This window comes from Eretmochelys imbricata, chromosome 3, assembly GCF_965152235.1.
Source record: "Eretmochelys imbricata isolate rEreImb1 chromosome 3, rEreImb1.hap1, whole genome shotgun sequence".
Lineage (NCBI taxonomy): Eukaryota > Metazoa > Chordata > Testudines > Cheloniidae > Eretmochelys > Eretmochelys imbricata.
Genome location: NC_135574.1, coordinates 104132650 through 104157108, shown reverse-complemented (window position 1 = coordinate 104157108; position 24459 = coordinate 104132650). Strand labels below are relative to the sequence as shown.

The 24459-nt window shown below is 41.9% G+C and overlaps 1 protein-coding gene across 1 annotated transcript in view; it reads right to left on the bottom strand.

The window, feature by feature from the left end:
- Positions 1 to 3883: 3883 nt before the first annotated feature.
- LOC144262127 (uncharacterized) overlaps positions 3884 to 24459 on the bottom strand; it is a 45531-nt gene continuing 24955 nt past the window's right edge. The window contains exons 8-14 of the mRNA XM_077811767.1: positions 23634 to 23679; positions 18616 to 18746; positions 14003 to 14131; positions 8567 to 8681; positions 7343 to 7477; positions 5720 to 5845; positions 3884 to 4005 (exon numbers count right to left, since the gene is read on the bottom strand). Of these exons, the coding sequence (XP_077667893.1) occupies positions 3884 to 4005; positions 5720 to 5845; positions 7343 to 7477; positions 8567 to 8681; positions 14003 to 14131; positions 18616 to 18746; positions 23634 to 23679 (804 nt within the window). The remainder of the gene's footprint in view (positions 4006 to 5719; positions 5846 to 7342; positions 7478 to 8566; positions 8682 to 14002; positions 14132 to 18615; positions 18747 to 23633; positions 23680 to 24459) is intronic.

The window sequence follows — 24459 nt, the reverse complement described above, 5'->3', positions numbered from 1 at the left end:
CGCACAGGAGGTAGGGTGTTTTTGTCTTTTATCATTTTCCTGCGTGAGTTCATTCGAGAGCATCGTGATTGTCTGGTTTCACCCACATAGTTGTTGGGGCGTTTAATGCACTGCATGAGGTACACCACGTGTTGTGATAGGCATGTCTTTGGACCCATGGATCTTGAAAGGTGTGTTGCGGGGAATTTTAATCATTGTGGCAGTGGAGATACGTCTGCAGGTTTTGCATCTGTTGTTCTGGCTGGGTCTGGTGCTGCGTTGAGTTGGTGTGTCTTGGTCTGTGGGGAGTTTGCTTCTGATGATGTGTTTGGAGAGGTTGGGGATTGTATGAAGGCCAGAAGATGGAGTTTGAAGATACCCTCTATGGATTCCTGTGTGCTAAGCAACAACTAGGGGTGTGCTGTCAGAGGAGGGTTTATTTCTGTATTGAAGTAGGTTCTCTTGGTGTATTGGGGTGGCCCATTCCATGATGCAATCTACTTCTCTGGTGGAGTGTTCCTGTTTGGTGAAGGAGGTGTTAAGGTGTATATCCCGGACTTTCTCCTCAGAGCACATTCTGTGATATCTGAGTGCCTGGCTGTAGAAAACAGATTTTTTGGTATTTTTGGGGTGGTTACTGGATCTGTGAGGGCAGATATAGTGATGCATGGATTTCTTGTATACAGCTGTATGGAGCGTTTCATCGTTGAAGCTGATTGTGGTGTCCAAGAAGTTGATGCTAGTGTAGGAGCGTTCCAGAGAGAGTTTAATGGACGGGTGGTGGTTGTTGAAGGTGTGGTGAGGAGTGGAGTTTGGAATACTAAAGTTGTAGTAATAGTCACAGGGAAGAAGTCATATGATGGGTGGGGCAACTCATCCCAGTATTGGTGCTAGGGTCATCAGAGAGACTGAAGGGAGGTAGCTTGTACTTCCCCTACTTAGGGGGGCTTCTGGATCTGCTTCAGCTCCTGGTACAAGTTTGGCCAGCACTCTGAGGTGCTTTAAGCCATACCTCCACTGCCATATACTCCGTGAGCTGTGTGGCAGTGGAGAATCGCTAAGGAACAGGGACTGCACCAGGCACACCTACTCCCACCCCAGGTCCCTGCAGAACACCCCCAATGCATCACCTGTGCCAGGTGCTCCTGCAAAGCTGGGTCTACACCTGTCAGGAAGGGCTTTCCACCAGTGGTATTCACCACAGGGACTCATGCTTAGCAATGCTTCATTTGCACCAGTTTTGCTAGCTAAAGGAACAATAATGATTGTTTGAATTTGGTCCGAACCACTTTCTAAAGTTAAGAGCAAGTCACCAGCCATGGCAATGGTTTGTTCACACTTTAGCTAGTACTAACCATAAAAAAGATGAATAACTTTGTTGCTTCCTCTTACACAAACCAATAGGGTTGCATGAAAAATCCCCTTTTCTGTAGGAAGCCATGGTTCAAGTATATTCTTCTTCAAGCTATACATCTTCCAGGAGTCTCAACACAGAGTCAGCGTTCTCAGCAAGATTTTCAACCTGAGTTGTCATGCATGGGAATTCATGTAAGAGCAATGGCAGCTCATGTGATGCTTCCCAGAGGTACCCAGAGCTGTATGGCTCCTCTCTACCACTTGCCTGTAGCATGAGGAAGCCTTGTCTGTACCTGCGAGGGGTCAGTTACCCAACTCCACCAGCCACTGGCAACACAAGCCCTCCCCTCTTAACCTATGCAGACTCTGGTGTCTCTCTGCAGGTTAGTGATAGGCACACCCAAGCATCCCGCTGGAGTATCCCACCCCTTTTCCACTGGACACTCACAGAATTCACAGATCCACTGTTCCCAAAGGAATAGTACACCCCAGCGTACCAGTTTTGTCTTTGGATCACCGTTCTCCTTAAAACATAGCACTTAGATATGTTTATAATGAAAACAAGTGCATTTATTTAACAAAGCATAGAGATTCTTTACAAGATTGCACTTGTACGTACACACACACACAGACAGATAAATATAAAAAGCGTGTGTGTGTGTGTGTGTGTACATATATACACACACACACATATACACACACGTATATAAAAATCCCAAATGAAGGAGAAACTTTCCAGCGTTCATGGTAAGAAACTTTGCTGAACACATGTGGGAGCAGATGTTCAGCAGAACAGTGGCACAGAACTCTTACATCCCTCCATCCAGTATAGTTATTCCCACAGCTTAAACAGTTAAAAAGCTCTGGTACCATTTAGGCTTTTTTAAATCTCTGGGTATGCATACCTGCTGAGAGGTGGTCCAAACAGGTGCTGGGATATACTACAGTCCTTCTAAAGATTGCATCTGATGACATTTGTTGTGAAATCTATAATTGCAGCCTCAAAGCCTAGAGGAAGAGGGTGTTTTCTCCAAAATTCTACTTCAACTAAGAACGTTCAAAATGTTGGAGTGACAATTTTGGAATTGTGGTTTTGTTACCCAAAGCATGCCATGGAAAATTGACTTGTGCATGTTCTCTGATTGTAAAATGAAAGTTGCATAATCCAACTGAACCATCCTTAACAAAATAGCATGAAGCCTGGCCATTCTATTGTACTAATTCTCCAATATAATGCCATAAAAATTAGCAGTGATTCAGTTGAACACTCACCACTAAATGTAACGTTGATTATAAACCTGATACCAACTCTCTGTATATTTCAGTTTGTCTAGTAAATGCTCAGCTGATTTACAGTCACTAATTTTATGACATGCTTAAGCATGGACATATTTGTAAAACTCCAGACTTTACTTAACCACTCAGGTACAAATTCTGCCTTCAGGTAATCAAATGCAACCCACAAAGACTTATGTGGGATTTATATACAGTTACATGAAGGCAAAATTTAGCCTTAAATCATAGCAGTTAACTAACACAAGACAACTTGAATTCTGTCATCAATCTCCAATGGTTTTTTATAAGCACTCCATGCCCCATTCTTAAAAAAAAATTAACAACACTCACACACAAATACAGCAATGCTTTTGGTGCCTTAAATAGACTAGCTTGTGCATGTTACATTTTCCTGAAAAAGCACTATTTAGACATGCTACAAGGTGGGGGTTTTGTTTATTTGTTTTGGGGGGGTTTTAGGAAGGGGAGACAATATGTCCATGTTAACTGTTCTATTTCAAACACAATTCATACAATGGGCATGATAGTTATTTACCCTATGGCCCCTTACCCTGACATTGTAGTATGAAAGTGTGGTAGTTTGGATGACACCCAACCCCAGTGAGTTCATTACTCTATTTATTACTAATTAACTATCATTTTCTTCCTCGGAGTTCACTGTTCTTCACTAGTGAACATGTTGCCCTTTACATCTTTCATATTCTAATTCCAGTGCTCTTTCTCTTTAGTTAGGTAGCTCCAGGCACTTTAGTGATATGGGTACTATGAAATAATGAATACAGACACTGAATAGTAATAGAATATTGTTAATATCAAAGAGCATAGCATAGTTTGCATATAAAATATGTGTTTTGGAGGAATGTGTGTTTAATAAAACCTGGTTTTTACATAAACAAAATCTCACACACACATCTTACTGTGTGTTCAAAAAGATACATGCAAAGTTTAGCTAGTATTGGGTATTTTATCAGCCATGTACATGGTAGGAATGTAGGTGTAGCCATTAAACATTTTGATAAAGTAAGTTGACATGTTTTTTTCAAACCTTTTTCTAGACCGTACTGATTTCCATTATCAAAACATTAAGGCCGTATAAAGTACATGATTCCACCGGGTCATTATGTGTTAGGTGGAACTGCAAGTGGTAGAAAATATTGGCTATGAGAAGTAATAACAAAAAAAAAAGGTTACCCTTTCTGAGGGATGAGGCTGCAGGCTGGGATAGCATTTCATGAGGTGAGTAAATAAAATGTTAACTGCCTTTGAGGCTGATAACCATCTTAAGGAGCTCCTGAGTTTCTTCTGTCTGTTGACGGATTTGCTCAAGATGCTCTATCAATTGACTCTGGCTGAATGCAGATGAAAATTCTGGATCTGAGAACAGAGGAAAACCAGGGTATGATTGTGCAGCCCACATAACTGAAGTGGTCTATCCACACACACATTCTTCCCTTAATTTCTTTAGAAATTAGATTTTTTTTGTTTTGTTTGCACACTGGATAGAAAGGTACGCAGTTGAGTTATTATTCATGATACGAATGCACTATAGTTTCCCGTAAAATCCATCCTATGTAAACAATATCTCCTTACCACACAAGGAAGAATGATGACTCTATCTTTAGCCATCTGAGCACTGGGCCTTCTGCATCAGTGGAAAGTAGCACAAACCTTCCCACAAAGGTGAGGAGCTGAGTCCAGTGTTGAATACAGCCTCCCACATAACAGCAAAGAAGGAAACCACTAGGCTGCTGAACTGGCTGACAGTTCCTATTGTTTTGTTTTTTACTATTTTGGAAGCAATTCTTTCAACTTCTTTCTACTTCCCCATCCCCCCAAAATACTATAAAAATGTTAAGGGGCTCAGTCAAAACTAGTAGCCCTAATTTATGAGATCTACTAGTTTTAGTTTGGTTTGGTAGGCATTCATGATCAGACATTTGAGAACAGAACAGTGGTACTTTCAGCAGTCTACATGCCAAGTAGTTTGAATTTTCTGCATATAGCAATCCTCGTTTCGCATAATTGGGTAGATGTGGAGAAAGGCTTGTTGCTAAGCCAAGTAATATTTTAGGCCCATCAGCCTGGAAAAATGTCCATAAATAAAAAAGCAAAATGGTGGTAAAGACAGACCATTATTCATTCGCTCAGCTATTGTGCTAAGGCTAATAATTTACTGCGAATGAGTGAAAATGTAATGAACAAGCACTAACCAGGAGGTTATTGGGTGTGTTCTTTGTCCATTTTGACATTTTTCTAAGACAAAGAGCAAGTCCTGTTCCATCTGGGCAAATATCCATACACAGAGTTTCTATTTCCCATTGACTGGCTATACTGTCCCAATAAAGCCTATTCCATTTTCAAAAAGTAAAATGGCACCAGTTTGCCTTTATTTTAGAAAAATCATTTTGGTAAGTTTGTCTTAAAAGAGCCAAGGTAATTGCTACCCATGAGGCTACACTCTCTCTCTCTCTCTGATTCAGTGAATAGAGCTAATCCCCACTAGGCAGTAGCACTGTCAGTTACACTTACTGTAAGCAATGCTTTTTTACCAGGCAGTGACTGTATTACTTTGATATGAGTGGACTGGGCAGAATTCAATTTTTATTTCTTGGTTATTTTGACAGGTAATATCAATTTTTTTAAATGATTGATTTATAGTTTGTTGTGCAAAATTCTGGGGTTTAGACATTTTATTTTTATTGATTTCAATGTTTACGGTTGCAGGAAATGATGGGGGAGGGTCAGATAGTTATTATTTAATGACAGTCACCGTTGAGATTCAAAACGTTAAAACTTTATAATAGTTAAAACACAAATTGTCAATATCATATGTCAAAATATACAAAGTAAATTTCCTTAAATCAAACTCCAATAATTTCTCAAACAGCATTTATCTTTCTTTGCTTATCTGTAAATTATGATTATTATCTCTGCTAATAATTTTTTCATTGGTTTGTGTGTGCACAGCAAAATCAACATTTACTGATAAAAATCTAATGCTTCCAAGCCTGGATATGAGCAGTTAGGATTGAGCTGTGCCTTGCAGTCTAGGTACTGGTAGTGAGCACTGTTGAATCAAGGGACATACCTTCCAGTAGTTTGCCCAGTGTAGAAATTCCCAGCTGCTGAAAACGAATCTCTTGGTGGTTGAGAAAATTCATGAGGTAGCGTTGGACTTCCTCCATGTGGCATTTCAGCAGAGACCTCACTTTATCTACATCAATGGGGGTAGCGTGAGAGAGGCAGAAACAACTTAAAGTGAACACTTGTTTGTTATGGGTTTCATAAGGCAACATTTTTAATCAAATGAGGAATTTGATACTATTTCAAAATGTGTGTTGACTCAGCTATTTCCTCTCCCCTTCCCAACTACACATTGTGTTCCAATTTTAATGGATAATAAAATAAATGTTATAAACCCATTAGTGTCAATAATATTGCAGTTAAAATTGTATGCAAGGTTTCAACTGACCCGGCTGCTGCCCTAGGAGCCTGATATACGGTACTTGTAGAGTGTACTTCTCAAACTATTGATCAGCCTTCACACTCTCACCTAGTCTGTAACTATTTCAAAAGCTCCGTGCATGGTTAGTGCTTGCAGGCAGCATTTGTTTCTCTGGATAAGATTCTTCTTTAGTGTAAGATGTTTGATGTGGGGATTGAAGTAGGTTTGAATTTTTTCCCTTGCTAGAAACTTTCATTCCAGACTCTAATATCTGTCAGGTCAGAGTGGGAGAGAATTTGGAATTTAACTACCCCTTTCATTGGAGAGAGGTGTCGAATATGATTGAATATTTTTGCTCCATTTCTGTTGTTTATATAATATATATTTGGAAGTTGAAAAGATCTAAATTTTATGGAGCAAGTACATTGGACACACAGGTATCTATTCTCTGCAGATAATGCAATGCTCTTTTCATTATCCGTCACTGTAATTCAGAGATCACTGGCTAAATTCTCAGAGGTCTGCTTTCTTGAATGTTCCAGTTAAGTTTTATTCCAGAACTAAGGTAATTTTGTTGGCTCAAGAAGGCTCTGTTGGTCAGTGGACGGAGTTAAGTTAAACTTCTTGAGCCAAATCCTTTCTGACGCAACTACTTTGTAATAAGTATTCAGTCTCTGCTACCTATTCTCAGCCATGTTATATGGACTAAAGTACTTGGTAGGTGGGCAGGGAGAAAGAAGACTGATGATATTTCCTGTCTGGAATATGTTCAAAATTATTTCCTTTTCCCCCCCCAAAGGTGAGAAATGCCATACACCATCCCATCCTCTTGCCCATCTTGCTTCAGAATAATCACTGCAGAATGTGCAAGACCAACTAGCAGCTGATTGTAGTGGTTAGAGCAGGAGACTAAGCACCAGAGCCTCTGCTAGCGTAAATTGGTCTGGTTCCATGGAATCAGTACCTGGAGTTCTATTACTGCCTCTGCCATGAATTTACTATTTGACCACAGCTAAATCAATCTCTCAGAGCCCAAGTTTCTCCTTCTATAAAATGGGGGCAGTAATGCTTACCTAGCTCACCAAGGTATTTTGAGGCTCAACAGTATTTGTGAAGCGTTTTGACATCAAATGAAGTGTGCTATGAAAATGTTAGTGATTATTTAGTGACTGAAGGCCAAACCCTTTTTGAAAAGACAGTCGACATTTCACTTTACACAATATAAATGTGTCAGAAATGTAATTAAACTCTATGCATAACATTTACCGTGACATATCATGTGTCGGACAACGGAGGCAGCTTGAAATGATGGCTCTGTATGTTCCCGTTGCCCAGCCAATCTCACTAGGCGCTTTATCAGGGGTCCATTCATCCATTCTAGCAAGTGTAATGTGGCACCTTCTGGGAGACAGGAAGCAACAAAAAGGCTACATAAAGACATGCAAGTAAGCTGTAAAAAAAAACAAACAAAAAAAAAACCCAGGGCTTTAGAAATGCATCATCCAGAAGGCCAAAAGCCAGACTGTCTGTCTAAACAGGACAGCCCAACGCCCTTTGCACAGCTGGAGGACCAGAATGAATGCATGCAGTACTTTTGAAAAGCATCTTCTGGGACCTAGTACCCACATCCTCAGGCTGTGAATTCAGTGAAAATTTGGCCTATAGAAAGGCTGATAATTTTCATAATGTGATTCATCTGTTCAGCACACATACTGTTTTATGTGAAACAAAGCCATTTGGCATGGTTGTCTCAACCTGCCCAGTCACCACTGGATAAGTGTCCACCTCACAAAACTAACCGCCACCAATCACCAGCCTTGCTGGTAGTCACAGCTGGGAGGCAAAAACACTGAATGGTCATGAGACTGAAATACCCTCCCAACCCAAAGGTGCTCATTCTGGGTCATAGTTGTGGCCTTTTGAGGGCAGTGTGGGAAAGCATGTACTGCTCCTCTCGCACCCACCGCTGCCCTCCTGAGGGTAAAGAGAGGGTTTTCATCTCCAGGACAGTCCGTCTGGAACCTCTAACCAATACAAAATCCACATGCAAAAATTAAAAAAGCAAAAGCAAAGTCGCTTTGCTTTTTAGCTGTTTCCGCTTTCTAAATTGGTCTTTGGTGCTATAAAATTAATTATCTGAAATAAATGGAAATATATATCAGGGTCACAACCAGTGGAATCAGTGTCATTACAATTAAACAGATAAGCCAGCTACACGAGCAATATTAGACAAAGTGAATTTTGATCAGAGCAGTTTTTAAAAGCTGAAACAGTTCAAAAGACAAGAATTCAAACAGTAGGGCCTATTTCTCCCACAAGTGGGCTCAGTATACACTCACTGAAGTTAATAGCAAAACTATCCCATTGACTTTATTGGGAGCAAAAATGGCTCCCTCTGTGTGTGTGCACTCGCACATCTCTGTTTAGCAACAATGAGAGATGTGTGCACCCTGTGAGATCACGCTGCTTGCTATGGGATTGCTCCCTTACCATGCTTTGCCAGCTCAGCAAGAGAACATGTCACGTAATTAAGAGATTCTTCTTGAATTTCAGTAGACAGGATAGCCTGGAGGAGTCCTTCCACACATGGACTTTCAATGATCCTCTATGAGGAGAAAGAGATGATATTTAGCTCTTTTATAGTGCTTTGTAACTTCCAAGGACTTCACAAACATGAATTAATTCACAGAATGCTGAGGACAAAATGGGTCAATGCTAACAATTGCTACCTGCTTACCCATAACAGACAAGATGCATTGTGCTGGTGGGAGAGAGGTCAAGCTTGACGCTCATCTTGGATTTTCTGGGACCATGCTGATTTCAACAGAGCTGTCACACAAGCTCTGTCTATGGGATGGTCACAGGACCTCAGATCACTTATAAAGCCAAAAAAACTTCATGTTGTGAGTCATTGTGTCAGGATGTGTTTTATTGCAAGGTCATTGTGTGCTGATGTTTTGATGTGGACCAAAAAGTCACCACTGGATAAGTGTCCACCTCAATTCAATATATTGAATCACCATATGCCATGCAACACAGAAGCTTATTATTTTTCTTGTAATTACCTCCACATTTTTGACAACTTTCTGGCATTCAAATGCTCAGATCTATACAAGATATTTTAGGTGTGGTCTTACCAGAGCCAAACAGCAAGGGAATGTTACTTCTCTGGAGTGTGACATGATGGTTCTCCATATGCAGCCAAACCTTGCAATGTCATATCGCATTGTGAATTGCTTAAACATATTTTTATGCATCTATTTCCTTTAAGGTGCAGTGTGGGAAAAATAGCTTTTAAAAAAATTAACACATTTATCCAGCGAGCCATAACTACCTCCAGGGTGTCAGCCATAACTACCTCCAGGGTGTCATGGCCCTTGGGGCTTAGGAGGATTTAGGACACCCTGTTGCAGAGAACTGTGTGTATCCAAGGGAAAACAATTAGTAAATGTGCCATAGGATGCTAATGCTATTGTGATGTTTTGGGCCATTAGGACTAGACTTCAGTGCATACACAGTAACACTAGCATCCTATGAAACTTTTTAAGTTCTTCCTTGGATACAAGTTCTTCTAAACCCAAGAACCATGAAACCCACTCTCTGCCATAATTTTCTCACTGGAAGAAAAACCCATTGGCATGGCTAGGCCACAAGGACAGGTTCAGACCTCTGGAAGAGGTTTGAGGAACCATCATTCCAAACTTCAGATCCTGGTCAGATCTGGTGGATCCTACAGGGTGGAGCTCCTGATGTGCAAATGGGCAGGAGGTCCTTCTTTCAGCAGTGTGAAGGTAACAAGAGAATAGTTGGATTCCTCGCTGCACCTAAAACAATGATAGCGGGGAGAGTTGCGATGGCTTGGTATCTGTCTGTAATAACGTGTGACCTCCAATTGACAGCATAACCATCATTGTGAAATATGTGACCTACATTTTGAGCATTTTGAGCATGTCAGTGTAGTTTTCCACGTTTGGACTTTGGTAAGTGCCTAACTGGAGCTTTATAGCATATGAGTTAGTCACACAATAGAGAACACAGAAATCTTAACTAAGGGCAGGATCTGCTCCAGCTTCCCTCTCTCCCATCATGGACCACTGCCAGACAACAGAAGGACTGCAGGAGAGGCCTACCCAGCTGACACACTGGCTGGCCTAGGATTCACAAATAGCTGCGAGCACAGACTCAGGGGAGAGCAGGTATGGGCTTTTTGTTATTTTTCAGTAAGATCTGTAACTCCTGTGAGCTTCAAGGATAAAAAGGAACTGTGATTTTAGGAACTCCCCTGCAAAGCCTGTGTTCCTTACTCTGCCCTGTAGTTCCTGGGAAGTTAAACTATAAACTGTGGTGCACTTGGCAAGGTAGAACTACAGGGGACATGAGTAAGTGACTGGGGAGGTCTCACCACTGGTTTCAGCACCTAGAGCGGTTGGACTGTGGAGTCCCGCCTCCCAAGGAAAGGTGACAGTGAGTCTTCGTTGTGGAGTGTACCTTAGCAACCTAGACCTAGCAACAGTGTCTGGACTGTGCCCAAACCCTGCTGGCTTGGTAGCTGATGGGATCCAAGGGTTGGTTCCATTCCAGACTGGTGACCATGCACTAAAAAGGGATTCAGCCAGGTCTGTAACAAGAGTTATCACCTAATTAGGAACTCATAAAAAGGGCAGGCACCCTTTCAGGCAGAAGGACAACTCTTCTGCAGAGTGCAGGAAGAGGCTTTCCAGGGGGAGCTTTCTACAGCTCAGTCAGGAAAAAGGGTTATTCCTAGGCAAAGCAAATGTATATTTAGTCTTTGAACATAAGTTTTTGTATAAATTGTTTCCTGGTTGCCCATAGGGTGAGGGGGACCAGGTTAATCAAAACTGCTGCTTTTCAAGTTCAGCCACAATACATAAAGGGGGCTTTTTGTTTGTTTGTTTTTTTGACAAAGACCTTTAACTGGTTTGGGGGCAATTCCTCGGGGTGGACAATGGGGCCTTGACACACTACTGTTAAGGTCAATGGGGTTACACGTGCATTGGGGCAGAAGACTAACACTTCAGTCTACATGGCAGACATTTGTTTAAGGTGAACTGCAAAGCTTTTATAAAATTAAATGAGCCCTCTATTCATCAGATAACAAATGCTTTGACTCAAAATTATATAAACACATCTCTTTCTAATGTGCAACCTTTGAAAATGAGGATCTTCCTTTACTCTTCCTCCAGGGTTTCAGTTCAGGGGCATATATTTGTCTTATATATTTGGCATATATGGGTGATAGCACAACTACCAAGAACAGCTGTGGTTTTGATGATTTGTAACTTCAGTGCTTGTTGCACACACTATGATCTACTGGACTCTAGTCTGGCAGAGTTCATCATACGGAAACTGATTTTCATAACGTGCGGTTGGGGGAAATTCCCTTTTCGGCCCTAACTTGTGATCAGTTTTCTGCCTTGAACCATGAGGCTTGTGAAACCTTATAATTTTTGCCAGATACTGTATCTGAAGAGGCTGTTATTAGACATTCAGATTTCTAATCTGTTTTAATCTTGCTAAGATATTTGTCCCAATGTTCAGCAACAGTGAGTTCCATAGGTTTGTATCAAAGTCTTTCTTTCACATGTATCTTCCAATTTAAAAGAGTGCTCTCTCATGATATGGAAGACAGGAAAGAGGAATGCAAGACTAGTTTTCTCTATGTATAATAAAATACATTTTTATTTTATTTTATATTGCAGAGTTTGTCTCATAAGATGTATCCCATGCTCTACTCTATAAAGTTAAATGAAGAATGAAAGCAGCGGAAAGGAGAAGTTAAGATGAAGGAAAGGAAGGTTTCCAGGTTTGAAGTGAGATGAGGCAGTGAGGCAGGAAAATGTGCCCAAAGTTGAGAGCTGCAGAGAAGAAGGCTCTTGCACCAGAACTAATCAGATTATGTGCACAGACAGAAAGAAAGCTAGTGCAGCACAACTGGAGGAAGGAGGACGGGCAGAAAGAGTAAAGCAGGGACAGAGAGCTCTTTCAAAAATGAGAAAAAAATTGAACTGGATCAAATGGGAAGCCAGTGGAGTTGTTTGAGGATGTGTCTAATGTGATTGTATTTCCTTGTAAAAGTAGGAAGGTGGCCAGAGAGAACTGAGTCTCAATAGTAAAGGGGTGAGAAAATGAATGCATGGATGAGGATTTCATCAGAGCTGGAGATGCATCAGCCAATGCAGATGGTTATAGGCAACTTGGCAGTTATAAGTAACACATTACTTTATATACCTCTTCTTTTCATTTGAATAATCAGTGCTAGCCTCTTTTTAATCTCAGGCTTTTAAATCTCTCCTCAAATGGATGCCAACACCCCAAACCTGTGCTTCTAATCTTCAGTGGCTCGTCTCTTTAGCTATCAAGAAACAGCCTGGCTTACGAGTATGAAGCCGTGGAATTTGAAGGGGCATGTGGGATTTGCTATATGTTAATTTATACGGTGTAATTAGAAGACTGATTGGAATGTGGTGCTATAGGCTCTTCCAGTCAGAAGAGTACAAATTACACTTACCTACTTGAAAGTAATAGATACAGAGTAACTCCAAAATTATATGTATTGAAGCATCCTTCATCTCATGGGAAGGGATGAGTGGTGTTAGAAGAGTGGTGCAAAAGCTTTGCAAAGCACTGAAGGTCCCAGGAAGAGAGCATGACATCCTGTGCTAGCTTTGTTTCTGAATTTCCTCAATCATTGGCCTAGGAGAACTACAAAGTCTGGCTTTGTGTAGGCTTTTCGGCCAGGAAGGAGGATTTAGGAAAGTTTCTGGAAGGAAAAAAGCAGGAGTTTGGGAAGGGGTTGAGGGGTGCAAGGCGCCATAGGTGCTAGAACTAGTGGTGCTGCGGGGGCGGCAGCACCCGCTGGCTTGAAATGGATGGCATTATATACAGGGTTTACAGTTTGGTTCAATAGCTCTCAGTACCCCCGCTATACAAATTGTTCCAGCACCCCTGCAAGGCTCTGTTTTCTTTTGTATAGGGTTTGTGTACTTTTTTGGCCTGGCAGCAAGGCAGTGGATGAATGGAATGCTGGGATTATATTATCCAAACATGGGGAAATCAGATAAATGTTGGACCCGACAAATATTTAGCCACAGACATCCACTGTAAAAAGGAAGGATTGTCTTGTGGTTAATCCACTGGACTAGGATTTGGAAGATGAGGATTCAATTCTCACTCAGCCTCAGACCTTCTGGGTGACTTTGGCAAGTCACTCAATCTCTCTGTGTCTGAAACCTCCCTGCTATACATATCCCTAGACCGGTGATACTCAGACTGAGGCTCGTGAGCCGCAAGTGGCTCTTTAATGTGTCTCCTGAGACTCTTTGCAGTACATGATCTTGAAACACTGTGTGATTTAATTATTAAGCAATCAGGCTGCTTTTACTATGTTATTAACCAATTCAAGTTGACAAAACAGTACTTGGTCAGTTATTTTGCTGTGAGAATAATGTGTTTACATATATATTATTCTTACAGCAAAATGACTGACCTGTGTGTGTGTGTATATATCTTTTGGTTAATGTTGATCACTAATTTGGCTCCTAAATCACTGAGGTCTGAGTATCACTGCCGTAGATGAAAAATGTAGCTATTAAAACCGTGAGACACTATCACTGGCCTGTATGACAAGTTAAATGTTTCTTTTATTCCACAACATTTAATACTGTATAACAAAGGAAACAGAGATAAAAGACACAACTTTTAATGTAGAGCATCAGATCCTACCCTCTTGTACACTCCTGGGAATGTTGCCTCTAACTTCAGTGGGAACAGGAGCAGGCCCAGAGTGTAAGACCTTTTTTGCCTATGATTTTAAAAGCCATTCTTTGGTGTGAGTAACTCTTATCAGATAATGCTAGAAGTGCAGCCTACCAGTGTGTAATTCTGCAAAGAAAAACTGCTACTCACCTGTACGTTTTTGCAAAAGCTCAGATTTTTGATGATACAGGCAGTGTGACCAACGATCCCTGGGACTGTTTGGTGAGTTAACAATAGCATCCCCAGGTTCTGCAGCACCTCTCCATGCATTAAAGCATCCTACAAAGAGCAACAAGCTATTCAATCACTGCTGATAATAACAGTGCTAAAGCATGTGATGTGACTCCATTTTATGTCATGGGTAGGACTACCCCAGCTCAGCTTTCAACTGTTTTAAACTAGCTGTTTTGTAGCTGCAGTTTAGTGCTGTAGTTCTCAAATTGTGGTCCACTGACCATTCCCGTTACACAGAAAACATGCTGTGGTCTGCGGAGAGTGGATGATCCAATGGTACTGGCTGATACTCCTCATTTCCAGCTGACAAATCCCATCAAATATTTAAAAATATTACTGTGCCAGCCAAGCAATAGCTGTAGTAACCAAAGGGAGGCATGTGATTGTGAATGAGAAGGGCAGTGCTCTGGGTAATGGTGAACGGAAGAGGTAGGTCATTCAGCAATCTTTACATTAGATAGATATGGTCAACTTGATTTGTTTTAAACAGACTAATTTTTTTAATCAGTTTGTGATCAGGCACTTTTTAAAATCACATTCCTGAAATTCCTTTAAGACCACGCTTTTCAAAATGCTATGTTGGTTTCTCTGCTCTCCTATTGATATTTAAAGGCCTTTCAGAAAGCTTACCACTTGCTGAACTTCCAGGCTTCTCTAATGCCAGTGGAATCGGATCCTAGCTCCAAGTTTGGAACTGTTGGCCACCAAGTCTCCCTGGTATTAATATAAACTTATTGTTTTTCAGTAAGATGAACTGGGGGGGGGGGAGGACCTCTCACACTGACTTAATCGCCTTTGGCTCAGACCCATAGTTGCAAGCAATACCTAAGATCATATTGTAGCTAAAAGGTTCGCAAAGAAAACGTTTCTCTGTTCTTTCAGTCTGTTTGCTTTGGGGATTTGACCGTACTTTGTGTAGAGTCAGTAATGTACTTCTTTATTCGTACTGTTTCGAAACTGAGGCTTGCTAGTAAGGATGCACTAAATCTTTAACCCTGCATACATACTGAGATGAAAGACATTACTCTGGAGTTTTGGAATGTCAGGCTCATTGAAGCAGCATCAAAGTTAGATGTCTTTAAAAATCAGTTTAAACTGCATTTTTCCTGATTTGTAGGTTGTTACAAAAAGGGTATTTTATTTTCACTTAATATTGGCTGACATCTTCAAATGCATCCATTCCAAACACAGTCACAAGGTGAAATGCTGAAGCAAAACATGAAAGAAGACAAATCCAAAGTACAGCATGATGGTTAAACTTGGGGAACAAAGTATGACTTAACGAGCTCAGATGTCTAAATGTTAGGTTTCAGTTAGGGTGTGGTATGTACAGATATATGCTTCTGAATTTCTCTTGCGATGTTTTTCCCTCCCTTCATAGACACAACTCACCTAATCTTACCTAGCTAGAATGTGCTCAATTAACTGTAAAGACCATTTTGGATACTGTTTAAGTTTGACTCTCTCTTTTTTTCTTTTTTTTTTTTTAACTTTTGTAACTCCTATTGACTTCAGTGGAGCTACTCCCAACTTGCATCAGCAGGGGAGGCAGCTCGGGCCTTTTAATTGAGCGCAGACCAAAAACAAACTCTTACAGTACATGATGGCTCCACTGCCAATCTTTCTCATACATGTAGGATATACATTTGATCACTATCCCATCTGTTGGCAGGTGTTAGAACACTAAATTCTGATGGGCCTGCAGGATTTTGCAATTATATGTGTGAGATCCAGATTTCATTCCAAGTTCATTATTGTGATCCCCTGTTCAGTGAGGGAGAGCCACAGAGGCAGCATTCTCAGTAGAAGATGGGTAAACAGATTCAGATGAGTACTGGCCAAACTTCTTCCCCAGACTCAAACAGTTGGAACTGAAAAAAGATCCTAATCCAACTGGTCAGGGAAACCATTCTGGCAGCAACTGTTTTTATCATTTTAATACCTGACCTTTGTAAAGCACTCTGAGATCCTCTAGTGAAATATGCTAGCGAGGATAAATATTATTCCCATTTTACAGATGGTGAAACTGAGATGCAGAGAAGCAAAGTTACTTTGTGTCCTAAAACAAGTTAGTCAGTGGCAGAACCGTGACTAGAACCCATGTGTTCTGAGCCCTGATCCCTTGCTCTAACAAGCATGGCTTCACTTCGTGCTGAAAAGGCCCTTTATTATAACACCCAACCTCTTTCTTAGGTCTTTGGGATTGGATTGCCCTTGACAGAACTGAACAGAATTCTCTTTGCAGTGGGGAAGCTAGTACAGTGTTATGTTGAATGCTCACCGTGAGTCAATGCAATGGCCAAGCTGGTGAATCACAGAGAGGCTTTCTGTTAACGAATGAAGGCTCCATGAAACATTCCATCTGATTAAATCCACGGTAACTAAAGGGCAGATGAATTTTACCCTATTGTATATTGGCTGGTATTTATAATGACTCAAGCATTACTTCATTTACTTGTAAATGTTAGCTTTGTTCTGTGGTTTGTTTTCCTACTGCTGTTCCCAAGGAACAGTCCCTCTAATTCACTCAGAATTCAGACCAGGCCAGAGAAGGACACCTTGAAAAGAGCTGAAAAATAGGCTAGAAAGGGTGAGGGGGGAGGGAGGGAAACAAGGGACAATGGATAAGAACCTTGTCTAGATACTCAGAGTTGAATCTCACAATGCAGCAATATTTAACAGTCAGTGACAGTGATGTTTGCTCACTAAAATAAATTTCAAAATGCAAACACTTCTCACCAGAGAATATACCCTTGAGATGACATTTCACTTCCAAGTGTCCTATTGCAGACCCACATATTACCCTTCCCCGGCTAGATGGTTTGACTGTTTCATTGTCCATGTAATCATTTTGAACCTCTGGTCATGTTGGATACTCCAGCTGTGCACAGACAGGATGTGCCTTTCAGGTGACTGGGGGTTTGATTGAAATACTTGACACACACACATTTTAGAAGCCATGAAGGGGATAGGTTGTATGCATAGCTTGCAGGGGGGAGGGAGGGAGGGAGGGAGGGAGAAGGTTGAACTGCAAGAAGTATTTTCTTGGAAAATGAACAGCTTTATTATTGAGGTAATATTCTGACCTGATTCCTCACATTGAGTAACACTTTAGTAACCCCATTGACTTCACTTATTTAAGTTGTAAATTCTTTGGGGTAGGGACTGACTTTTCATTCTGTGCATACAGGGTCTCGCACAATGGGGCCCAGATCCACGACTGGGACCCCTAGTGCATATGCAATTCAAATAAATAATATGCATAATGCCTTTGAAAGGCATCATGCCTCCAGGCACTTCTGCTTGGGCAGTGCACCTCCTCTCCTTTCCCAGCACACTACTGAGTTGTAGGAGGCATAATTTTAACTGTTCAAGATCAATTGATATACAAAGTACCAGGTCTGCAGTTCCCAGTAGGAGTTTCAAGCCAGCATGAATTTCTTTCAGTAATTAGCCACTAAAAGCCCCCAAAACAAGCCTTGGGTAGTCAGATTATTTTGTCACTACTGTAAAAAGCTACATCATATGATAGGCTTTCACTTTTTTTCTTGACATCCTTAAATGCTAACTGACTTAAGAGGTTGTTAGCTGAAAAATCCTATTTTAAAATTTCCTTACTCAAATTACTAGTGATACAGTCAGCTATTGTAATGGAAATTATTGTAGAGATGTTGTTTTTCACTATCTTATACTTTGTTTACTTTTGCATTTCTTTCTACATGGACAAAGAAAATACCATGGTCAGCGTTTTGTTTTGCTTGTTTTTATAATCTACTTCTAATCAGTTTTGCTTTCAGGTTCTCAGGCATTAGCAATAACATTTCACTGTTTACGGTACTGTTTACCTTGAACAAAATAGCCAAATCCTAACTAATGGTTTGTCCACAAAGGGACAATTAAAGCATCTTAAACCCCAGTGTGGATGCTCTCATTCAGAAGTAAAGTGGCCCTGTTTGCTTTAGCTTAGTGCTTCTTCAAAAGAGATTAATTCATTTGAACTTTCCTGAGTGTCCCTGTGTAGACAAGCCCTAACAAAATTACTATGCCAAGCCCTGAAGATAAGTAGCAGCTTTCTTTCTCTGACCTGATGGTCTCAGTCTCTCAGCATATTATTCTTGTGTCCTGCCATTCATCCTCCCTCCTGAAAAACCCCTTAGCCCTAAGTCACTAGCCCTGCAATGCTTGGAGTGTAGTGGTCAGTAGAGCGTGGGCTGGTGTGAGTGACCTTCTGCTTATACAGCTGCTCTTCAACACAGAGGACTAAACTCAATGTCCGCTTGGTCCCTTTAAACCCACACAATCCCGATATTAAATAACTGTCTAGGTGCAGTTGCGGTAGCTAACCCTTGATCCCTTTGGGAAGGCCCTTTCTGCTTTTCTATGGAGATTTGCAAATTGAGTATTTATATCAGTAATTCATTATATGCAACATTAACATTGTTGCCATAGCATTACTTAGTTAGGAGTATTAAAGGTTTTATCCCAGACAGCGGTGAGAACCCCCGCTATTCAGCAACCATCATCCTTACCTGGTTGGCCGGGTGTTGGGATAATATCCAGAGGAGTGCAATAGAAGCTTGTTGAACATCTGAATTGCTAGATGCAAGGAGAGAGAGCAGCTTGGGAAGGATGTCCATTACGATGTCAGCCTGAATGTTCACTGTTTGGAAGAATGACAAAGCCGCTCAGTGGGGGGTAAAATGTTAGAAGGTGTATGGCACAATTATGGTGCTGTCTTCATGAATGTTAGACTGACTTATGGCTGAATGCTGATATATATATCCCTGTCCAGGGAGGGCCAAATTGTGTTTTACCACGTTATAAAAATCATGCTTTATCTATTCTGTTTCCTTCTACCAACACTGTGTCTGGAGGAGTAGTATGGACCCAGTTTTGAATATAGCTTTGAAAGCACTTTGGCCTTGTTTGTATTGGTCAACCAAACCATGTTTGAAATTAGTTTAGCTGGAATGAGTTAAAGTTCATGAGGACTGTGTGTAGGGTGTATGTATGGCAAGACAGAGCCTATCTAAACAATTTTTCCATTGCTTTAGCGCTGCCTGCCACTGCTGGAATGGTACAAAGGGATGGAATGAGACAAGGTTTTGATTCTTTGGAAGAACACTTCCCGTTTTGTAATTTTAAATCAATAAATAAACCATCTGTTTGAAGATGCTTGTCAAGAACAGGCCTAGTTTCTGTCCCAAAGCATCCAAAATGATATTTCTTTTCCTCCTTTGAAAGGAAGCCAAGAAACTGCTCCAATTTGGTCTTCAGTCTTGTAAAATAACTGAAGAACATCTCTTCCCAAGAGAGAAAATTTGGGAGATGTGGTCAAGTGACTTTAGACAAATTGACAGAGAAGGGAAAGGGCTCATTTGTCATACCACAAACACACACACAACTTGGCAGTCCTGGAGTAACAAACTTGAAGGCAGGCTGGGAGCTATGGGAGCAAAATGAGTGGATCAGAGAGGAGAGCACTTACAATTAGTTCCCTACCGACTGAACTAAATTGCACAGTACTAAATAAGAAGTACTAGTGAAGTACTTGCTTTAGATTTACAGTTCAGAGGAGATACAGAAGAAACTGCTCATGAGAATTGCCCTAAAATATTTGTAAAACCAAACTAAAATGACACCTGTTTATGATTTAAAAATCTAACGTGGCAGAATGAAGAAGAGAAGACCCTGAATACATTTCAAAGATCTAGGGCATCACTGGTGCAGGAACAGTAATCGCACTAGGGATGGTTGAGTGAGGGATGGGAATAGGTGGCATTTCAAAAAGGAGGAGGATGAAAACAATTGTGATCTACTAGATACATGTACAACTGGTCTTATACCTCTGCACTATCACAGACCAATGCTTATTTTTAGACAGCTAGTTACAGTGATCAACTGTTGCAGAGAAATTTATAATTAAAAAGTACACTTACATAATGGAAATCCCTTCATAAACTATATACAGTGTAACGGCCATCATAGAAATGCAGCCGCTTTCCTGTCATAGATTCCCAACTATTTCTTTAGGGAAAGATTAGTGGAAATTGTCACTGCATCCTTCATTGGCCAACTCTCTTGTGGCTTGTTCTGCCACAAAAACAGAAAGCAATGTGCAAATGTTACAGGGTTTGGAAGTAAAACTCCTGATAACCCTGGTAGGGATAGTTCTGTTCTGTTTAGGTTCTTGTACTTCACTCATCATCACTGGTATCTGTTTTGTACTAGTACTTTTCTGGCACTGTGGGTATTCTCCAGACAGCCAGCAGATGGAGTCAGAGCCTCTACTGAAGCCATAAAGGACAGTTACACTTTTGGACTAGTACAAGCAGTGCAAAAGGCTCATGAGCTCTTAGTATGTTCATTCCATATGTGAAGAAGCCCATCTAGACTTTCTAGACACAGGCTTGCTCTAGAGGACACTGCTGCACAGCAGGGTGTGAGGCTTCCCTTCCTCTTCTTCCAGCCCAAATGTGTATTTTAAAAACATATATCGTACCTGTAAATAGGGCTTGAATGGCAAATATGTAGGGCTAAATTATACTTCATGAAAGGCAAAGCCGTGCTCAGGAGGAGGTGGCAGTGGCACACTACCTAAGCTGCAATCTCAAGAGACATTCTAAGAACATAAGAGCGGCCATATTGGGTCAGATCAAAGGTCCATCTAGCCCAGTATTCTGTTTTCCGACAGCGGCAAATGCCAGGTGCCCCAGAGGGAATAGAACAGGTAATCATCAAGTGATCCATCCCCTGTTGCCCATTCCCAGCTTCTGGCAAACAGAGGTTAGGAACACCATCCCTGCCCATCCTGGCTAATAGCCGCTGATTGATCTATCCTCCATCCACTTATCCAGTTCTTTTTTGAACCCTGTTATAGTCACAACATCCTCTGGCAAAGAGTTCCACAGGTTGACTGTGCATTTTGTGAAGAAATACTTCCTTTTGTATGTTTTAAACTTGCTGCCTATTAATTTCATTTGGTGACCCCTAGTTCTTGTGTTAGGAGAAAAAATAAATAACGCTTCCTTATTTACTTTCTCCACACCAGTCATGATTTTATAGGCCTCTATCATATCCCCCCTTAGTTGTCTTTTTTCCAAGCTGAAAGGTCCCAGTCTTATTAATCTTTCCTCATAAGCAAGCTGATCTATACCCCTAATCATTTTTGTTGCCCTTTTCTGAACCTTTTCCAATTCCAGTATATCTTTTTGGAGATGGGATGACCACATCTGCATGAAGTATTCAAAATGTGGGAGTACCATGGATTTATAGCGGCAATATGATATTCTCTGTCTTATCTTTCCCTTACTGAATGATTCCCAACCTTCCATTTCCTTTTTTGACTGCCGCTGCACAGTGAGTGGATGTTTTCAGAGAACTATCCACAGTGACTCCAACATCTCTTTCTTGAGTGGTAACAGCTAATTTAGACTGCATCTTTTATATGTATAGTTGGGATTGTTTTCCAGTGTGCATTTGTAGCGAGGCGGTGTGGTTCCCCGCCACCCCAGAGAGGGACGAGCCCCTCTGGACACCAGAGTGGGTGGGGCAAGAAAGCTCTGAGCCTGCCCCCCACAGAGGGTCAGGTACAGGACAGCAAGTAGAAAAGGAGGGGGGCCAGAGCTCACTTGGAGAGCAGACGCCTCCCGGCTACCTACGGCAGACCCGAGGACTGGCCTGACATGCTGACACTGAGCAGAGCCCAGAGGAGCTGCCCAGCCTGCCCCTCACCAGTTACCCAGAGCAGCCCATGGTGTTTGACCCCGCAGAGTACACCATCTGGACCCAGGTACCTCTAGAGGGGAAGTTCAGAAGTAGCCCAGGGACAGCTGACCCTAGTCTGGCTGCAGCACGGTCAGAGCCTATGTCAGTGAGTTGTGGTCAGGATCCTCACGGACTCAGCAGAAGGCCTTCTGCCGCCGCTAGGGCCCCGGCCTGGGACGCGGTGGAGTTGGTGGGCCTGCGTCCCCCCTGCCACCCAGCTTTTGGGTGGCAGTCTCCCCCTCTCCCAGGCCCCTATGAGTCGAGGGCCTAGGCTGGTTGTTTACCTCCCTTTGTTCAGCCTCTGCCTGAGGGCCTAAGCCATTGACTCTCTGTTGCCCCACCCTGACCCCGGGCCTGAGCCTGCTAATTGTATAAACTGTTGCTCAGTCCCTGCCTGAGGACCTGAGCCCTTGACTCTCTATTTCCCGCCGACCAGGGGCCAGGTGAGAATAACTGTCTGTGTTTGCCTTTGTTGCTGCTGCGGTGAGAAACTCCCATGGCCTGGCTAGTTTCCTGTCAGCAACGGGAAGGAAGTAGCAAGGCGGAGTGGTTCCCCAGCATCCCGGAGAGGGACGAGCTCCAGCCAAACCCCTCTACAGCATTACTTTGCATTTATCAACATTGAATTTCATCTGCCATTTGGTTGCTCAGTCACTCAGTTTTATGAGATCCCTTTGTAACTCTTCGTAGTCTGCTTTGGACTTAACTATCTTGAGTAGTTTTGTATCATCTGCACATTTTTCCACCTCACTGTTTATCCCTTTTTCCAGATCATTTATGACTATGTTGAATAGGACTGTACAGAGCCCTGGGGGACACCACTATTGACCTCTCTCCATTCTGAAAACTGACCATTTATTCCTACCCTTTGTTTCCTATCTTTTAACCGGTTACTGATCCATAAGAGGACCTTCCCTTTTATTACATGACAACTTACTTTGCTTAAGAGTCTTTGGTGAGGGACCTTGTCAAAGGCTTTCTAAAAATCTAAGTACACCATATCCACTGGATCCCTCTTGTCCACATGCTTGTTGTCCCCCTCAAAGAATTCAAGTAGATTGGTGACGCATGATTTCCCTTTACAAAAACCAGGTTCATTCTTCCCCCCCAAAATCATGTTCATCTATGTGTCTGACAATTCTGTTCTTTACTATAGTTTCAACCAGTTTGCCCGGTCTCAGGGGACTGCAATCACAAGGTCTGATTGCAGCTCAGGTAGCATGGGAATCAGAGAAGTGAAGCCACAGCAAGATGTCCTTCAGCAAGTCCTAGCCCCACAAGTAATTACTCAGGGTTCCAGGTAGGCTTGTACAGCCTGGGCCAAAGCATGTACTGCCTTGGCTACACTGCTCTGGGACCCAGGTATGTGTACTCCAGTCTATGCGTGCCCTTATTCAGACTCAATGCTTTGTGTGTGCTGGTAGGAGCATAACTAGCAGTGGGACTTGCTACACTTGAAAAAGCTGAAGGTACTGATCTGTTGCTAGTTACACAGGGATCTTTCTCTCTCTATCCACACCTTGGCCAGATATTTCATCTCCAGGCCTGTGAGCACTGAAGTCAGAGTTAGCTAGCACAACCCCACAAACTATAGGTTTCTCCTAGACAGGTGTGCTGGAGGGGAGGGGGCTCCCTTTGCCCTGTACTTCACCCAGTTAGGGCATCCATAACTGGGTTCCTAACAAGCAGGAATTTCCCCAACCCTCCCTCCCTCTCCCAGAGAGAGGGAGGGAGGGAGAGGGAAAAAAAGAAAAGTGTTTTTCCCAAACACATTACTCACCACTTGTGGCCAAGTTCCTCAGACAAACACATGCCTGTCTTGAAACCTGGTTGTACCAATAAAAAGAAAAAAGTGAGCACTCCAGTAACTGATTCTGTTGGCTAAAATAAACCAATAAACACTGTCTACAAAGTGTTTATTCTGGGGTTTCTTTTCCAAAAACAGTTGCTGAAGGCCAGTACATACAGTTATGAATTAACACCAGCTTCATTTCCCACCACACAGACCTGTTGATCAGTACCCATTCATGTCGACCAGGTTAGCGTCACGTGGATTTCCACATGCTGCCCAGAATCTAACAGTACATTCTCAGTGTTGATCTATCTCAGGAATGTCAAATGAACTGAAAAGACGGGGTGATGGAACAATTTGTATAGTGCAGGTGCTGAGAACCATTGAAGCAAAGTGCAAACCCTTTATATGATGGAAACAACTTAAAGTCAGGGGGTGTGGCAGCACCCCCCTCCCCCAGTCCCAGCACCTAGATATATAGATATGAATGCACTGAATTTATTCGCTTTGCTTTTTCTCTGTATTCCATTGAAATAAATCAATATTCTTCTGGTATAAGAAAGTAAGATGTTTTCAAGTAATCACCAGCGACATGAACATTGTGGTAGCTGGACTGGGATAGATGTCAAAGGTGAGATGGGATAAAAGGCAAAGCTGACTTAGAGCTATTGTCTTATGTCCCTTATATGCCTTCTGCTAACTTTCAGTGCCCTACCAATGTATTTTATAAATCCTGAGAATTGCCAGCCTAGAACCTTGAAACACTTCCCAGAGTGGCAGAGGCTTGGATTCCTCTCACAGAAGTCCTAGTGTG